The 5,178-nt window shown below is 39.3% G+C and overlaps 1 protein-coding gene across 1 annotated transcript; it reads left to right on the plus strand.

Annotated features, from left to right (window-relative positions):
• The first annotated feature begins 828 nt into the window (after positions 1 to 828).
• LOC108674394 (apolipoprotein A-IV-like) lies at positions 829 to 4,467 on the plus strand. The gene is made up of 2 exons (XM_018162333.1): positions 829 to 1,550; positions 4,344 to 4,467. The coding sequence occupies exons 1-2, from the start codon at positions 829 to 831 to the stop codon at positions 4,465 to 4,467; spliced, it is 846 nt and encodes a 281-aa protein (XP_018017822.1).
• The last annotated feature ends 711 nt before the right edge of the window (positions 4,468 to 5,178 follow it).

The raw sequence follows: 5,178 nt of genomic DNA on the forward strand, positions 1-5,178 counted from the left end.
TGATGAATCTTATATGGTTCGTAGTTGTGGTTGAGAAGATGTCACTTGCAACGTTAAATGAGGTTATTATTCCTGTCCAACGCTGTTAAACAATTCATTATCGCCGAATAAAGACGCTCAATCATGGCGGTGTAATATTCATGTCCCGTTAAGTATAAGAAATGGCTCATCTCAACACATTATTTAGAGCACTATTCTGGAATAATATTTCGGTGGAGTTGAGTTTAATAGATACTTGTAACAAGAATCACAAACGTGTGACAGAGTAGTCTTGTGTTATAAGTGTACAAACAACTATAACGACAGTTATCTAAATAGTAAAAAATTCATAATTTAAACCTAATACAATGCCCTGAATATGGGAACGCAATTAATTGTTACATATGTGCCAGTTTTTACGCTTACTAACAACGATTCTCACAAAGAAGCTAAAATCTGAGCCTACACGAGGGCCACGTGCACACAAAGTTCCTACTTTAAGAAGGCCAATATTGTGTGGCCAAAACCTTCTTATGGAAGCTTCCGTTAGGCTTGCTCGGCTAATGCTCACAAAGCCCAAGTTTTACGATGTCTTCAGAGTTTATTCGGTGCGTATCTTGTTAAAGTTTGCCTCATACGCTCCTCCCAAGGTGGTTGTTTCTCATCTTTTGGCGCCAAGTCACGCAAGTTGGCCATAGATGTCATAAATTCGGCCGCTTCTGATAATCTCGGTCGCATTGGGGCTCCAGGGCTGACGTCCGGGTTGCGGATCACTTAATTCCGACTTTTAGGGAGCAGAAATGGAGGCTTTGCTTGGGGTTGCAAGAAATTTGGGAGCATCTGAGGAACATGGGGCATGAAATGCAGGAGCAGCTGAAGTGCGTGGTCGATGAAATGAAGGGACAGCTGAAGTGCGTGGTCGATGAAATGAAGGGACAGCTGAAGTGCGCAGTCGATGAAATGAAGGAACAGCTGAAGTGCGTGGTCGATGAAATGAAGGAACAGCTGAAGTGCGTGGTCGATGAAATGAAGGAACAGCTGAAGTGCGTGGTCGATGAAATGAAGGAACAACTGAAGTGTGTGGTCGATGAAATGAAGGAACAACTGAAGTGTGCAGTCGATGAAATGAAGGAACAGCTGAAGTGCGTGGTCGATGAAATGAAGGAACAGCTGAAGTGTGCAGTCGATGAAATGAAGGAACAGCTGAAGTGTGCAGTCGATGAAATGAAGGAACAGCTGAAGTGCGTGGTCGATGAAATGAAGGAACAGCTGAAGTGCGTGGTCGATGAAATGAAGGAACAGCTGAAGTGTGCAGTCGATGAAATGAAGGAACAGCTGAAGTGTGCAGTCGATGAAATGAAGGAACAGCTGAAGTGCGTGGTCGATGAAATGAAGGAACAGTTGAAGTGCGTGGTCGATGAAATGAAGGAACAGCTGAAGTGCGTGGTCGATGAAATGAAGGAACAACTGAAGTATGTGGTCGATGAAATGAAGGAACAACTGAAGTATGTGGTCGATGAAATGAAGGAACAGCTGAAGTGTGTGGTCGATGAAATGAAGGAACAGCTGAAGTGTGTGAAATATTTTTAAAATACCTGCTATATATTTCAAATCTATGACATAACACTTGAATACGGCAATATTATCAATCCTACTCGTAATTCCTTCGATAGTAGGTGATACCATGTAGACAAAATTCCTTTATAAATAGTTGCAATAGTTAAATAACTTAATATTAGTGGTTAAAGTGTTTTTGAACGATTTGGACAAATCCTGCCTTCAGTTCGGAGCAAAGGACGTCATCTGAAATTCTGGGACCGTCCCAATCAGGGACGTTCGCGAGCATCACTCCAATGATCCAATTCTTTCTCGTTGATTTTGAGATATTTTTCAACAGTTTCCTCTCCCATTTAATCCTTTAATCAGGCCTCAGAGCCTATAATCTTTCGCTTCCGAATCTCCATCGCTAACAATATTGCAGAGCACGCGCTTATATTTGACGGATTAGTTTCTGAACGATCCTGTCTCTACATTCAGTTGGATGCTTTCACCGTTAGTTGCTTTTTCTGGTTCTGAGCCAGAAAGAAATTTAAATGAGAGAGCCTGAGTCACTCAATGTCGGCATCAAAGGGCAGGAGCATTTTGCAGCATTAGGTAATCAACGATGGAATAATTGATCTCAGTCCTGAGCAAAGCATCCAACTGCCATTTAAACTCCCGTTTTAAAAACTCCTCCTGAAAATATCTATTCTATATAACTTCAGGTCTCACTTAAACAGATGATGCACTTTTGAATGAACGGTTGATGCATTTTAATTGGAATTACTTTTTTTGGGAATTTTTGGGAACATTTGATTCCTGACACATGTTTCAAAAAGCAGTAAAGTTTTTTGCCGAGGTGGATGTTTAGAAAGATTTTACATGAAATGTACTGATTCTGCAGTTGATTAAATTATTTAGAACCATTTCTCATCAGTCAGGATATTCCCATTCATTTACGTGTAATCTATAATTATAAAAATGCTATATCTTTTTATGATATTCAGTATTTATTTAAAACGTCCGCAAAATAACTTATTAGTTGTTTAATATTGTGAAGGAAATGACTCAGAGTTTTTTAATCCTGCAATAAGTGCTGTAGTTTTTGGCTTTGGTGCGGAGGAATTGTCGGATACTGAAGACGACATGGCCATATATTGCTTGGTGACGTCGCTGAGCAGTTAACAAGACGTACGATTGCCAATAAACTTGGAAAAAAATGCACACAATTTTGGTGTAAACGACAGATGCGCTGAAGCATTGAACTGCTCGACAGCGAGCTGGAAAAATGAACTGAAGCGATCATACCAAAAATTAGCCAAGGAATTATATTTGAAACTTAACAACGGTTGAATGAGTTGATTTTTATTTCTCATGAAGTAAAAGCTTTTATAATATAAATTTTAAGATAAAAAAGGCAGAATAGTAATGGGAACAACTTCACGGAGCCCTAGGGATACATCGAGGTTCGTATCACTGCTCGGTTGTGGAAATGAAAATTGAACTGAAGTCAACATTTTGTTTAATGGGAAACAGAGCCTCATAATTTGATAAAAAAATATAACTCAGTACTCACTGCAGTGAGTGAAAGAGAGCGCATTTTCTCGTCGACGAAAACATGAAGTCACGGACGGACAGACAGACGGACAGACAGACGGACAGACAGACGGACAGACGGACGGACGGACAGACGGACGGACGGACGGACGGACAGACGGACGGACGGACAGATGGACATGGCGAGCACAATAGTGCATTTTTTCATAGATGAGAAAATGCGCTAAAAAGGATATTTGAAGTCACTTGTACAACAGAATCCAAAGCTGAAGAGACGAGAAGAACTCAACGTTAGAAACAAAAATAGGGAGAGAAGAAATATTCCACCTAATTTGTTCCAGAATCATTCAATTTTAACCTGCGGTAAAAATAACATCGCAGCTGGAAGATTGTAATGGAAAAAGTCGATGTTTATAATTTAATTTAATGATGGACTCAGTTCGCATTCCGGACCCAGCTCTCATTCTTGACTCAGTTATCATTCCGAACTCAGCTCTCATTGTGTACTCAGGTCTCATTCCGGACTCCGTTCTTTTTCTAGACTCAGTTCTCATTCTTTGCTTCAGTTCCTTTTCTATACTCAATTATTTTTGGAATCTTTTTTTCTGTCAGGCACAACGCCGATACTTATGATAAATTAGAGACGAAGAATATAACACTAAAGAAATTATGAGAAAATAAAAACAACGCGCACTGTGACGTGAACATTGTGATAAAAACAACGTGTAACTGTAATGTATCTCTCTGCTTCGGACTCAATTGAACATTAACCTAAAATTTTCTATATATGTTCTTGCTCTTAAGTAACCTTTTAGGCACAAAAACTTCCAATGCTGACCATGAAATTTTTTATCATGTGGTGGAACAGTTTTAAGAACCGATTGAATTATTTTAAAGAGAAAACGAAGCAATACTTTAGTTAAGCCTTATGCTGAAGCAATACTTTTCGTAGGCATTTACAGTATGCCGAAGCAACAATTCGGTAAGGCACTTATACCGAAGTAATACCATAGGCAGTAATTTATACAGGAACAAAACATTTGGTACTCATTCATACCGCATCAATAATTCAGTAAGGCATTTATACCGAAGTAATAACATGGGCAGTGATTTATACAGGAGCAACACGTTTGCTACTCATTTATACGGCAACAATAATTCAGGTGGGCATTCATTTATACATTCCTGTACTATTATAGAGAGAGAAGATGCATCCCATCCAGGGTCGATGCGCATAGTCATAACGTAAATTTATGCCGTCCATACAGGAGCCCTGACACGATTCTCGTGGATGATTTTATGCGTGTAGCCGCCCTCGCGACAACCGGGGTTACTGAACTAAAAATTTTACGGCAGAGAAGAGAGCGCGAAAAGCTGCACGAGGATCGCTAGAGCTCTGAGAGGATCAGCTGCTCAACGCTGGCTGTCTTTTGCCGTGGAGTTTTCTCCATTTTTTTGTCCTAATGCTTCCATCACTTTGACGTCGGAATTTGTTTTTCATATTACATTTTGGCTTGAGCTTGTCTACAGGCCAAAAACATAAAAGTTTTTATTGTTTTACAGTTCAGGCATTTATGAGTAAATATTTTAAGTGAAGATATCGTGTTACTTTCCTCATCATATTGGATTGTACAAGGTTTCACGCAAAAGTCCGAATTCAATTCATTCAAGTTAGTGGAAAATAAGTTGAACAAAAAAATATCGAGACTAACACACGCTTAAAGTTCAGCAAAAATGGATGAAACAGTAATTTTACATGTGACGCTAATAAAACTTCATTAATATCAATACAGCTAATAAAAGAATAAAACGGAACGAATAAATAACCAAATAACGAAAATCGTATCACAAAAACATAGAAGTAGTAATATGATGTGAGGCCGTAATTATGAGTTCACCATACCTGGATTTTATGCGATAACAGCTTCCCTAATTTGAATTCGATGGATGCGGCCAAGCGCTGCCAGAGAGGCTCTTAGGGAGGCCGGGCACGGAACGGCGGCCATGCTTCTCTGTACTTTGACTGTACTTTGAAATATAATAACTAACTGTACTATGGAAGATATAACTAATCATAACTACGTAATATAATGACTGTACTAT

This window comes from Hyalella azteca, unplaced genomic scaffold (genome assembly GCF_000764305.2).
Source record: "Hyalella azteca isolate HAZT.00-mixed unplaced genomic scaffold, Hazt_2.0.2 contig6663, whole genome shotgun sequence".
NCBI lineage: Eukaryota > Metazoa > Arthropoda > Malacostraca > Amphipoda > Hyalellidae > Hyalella > Hyalella azteca.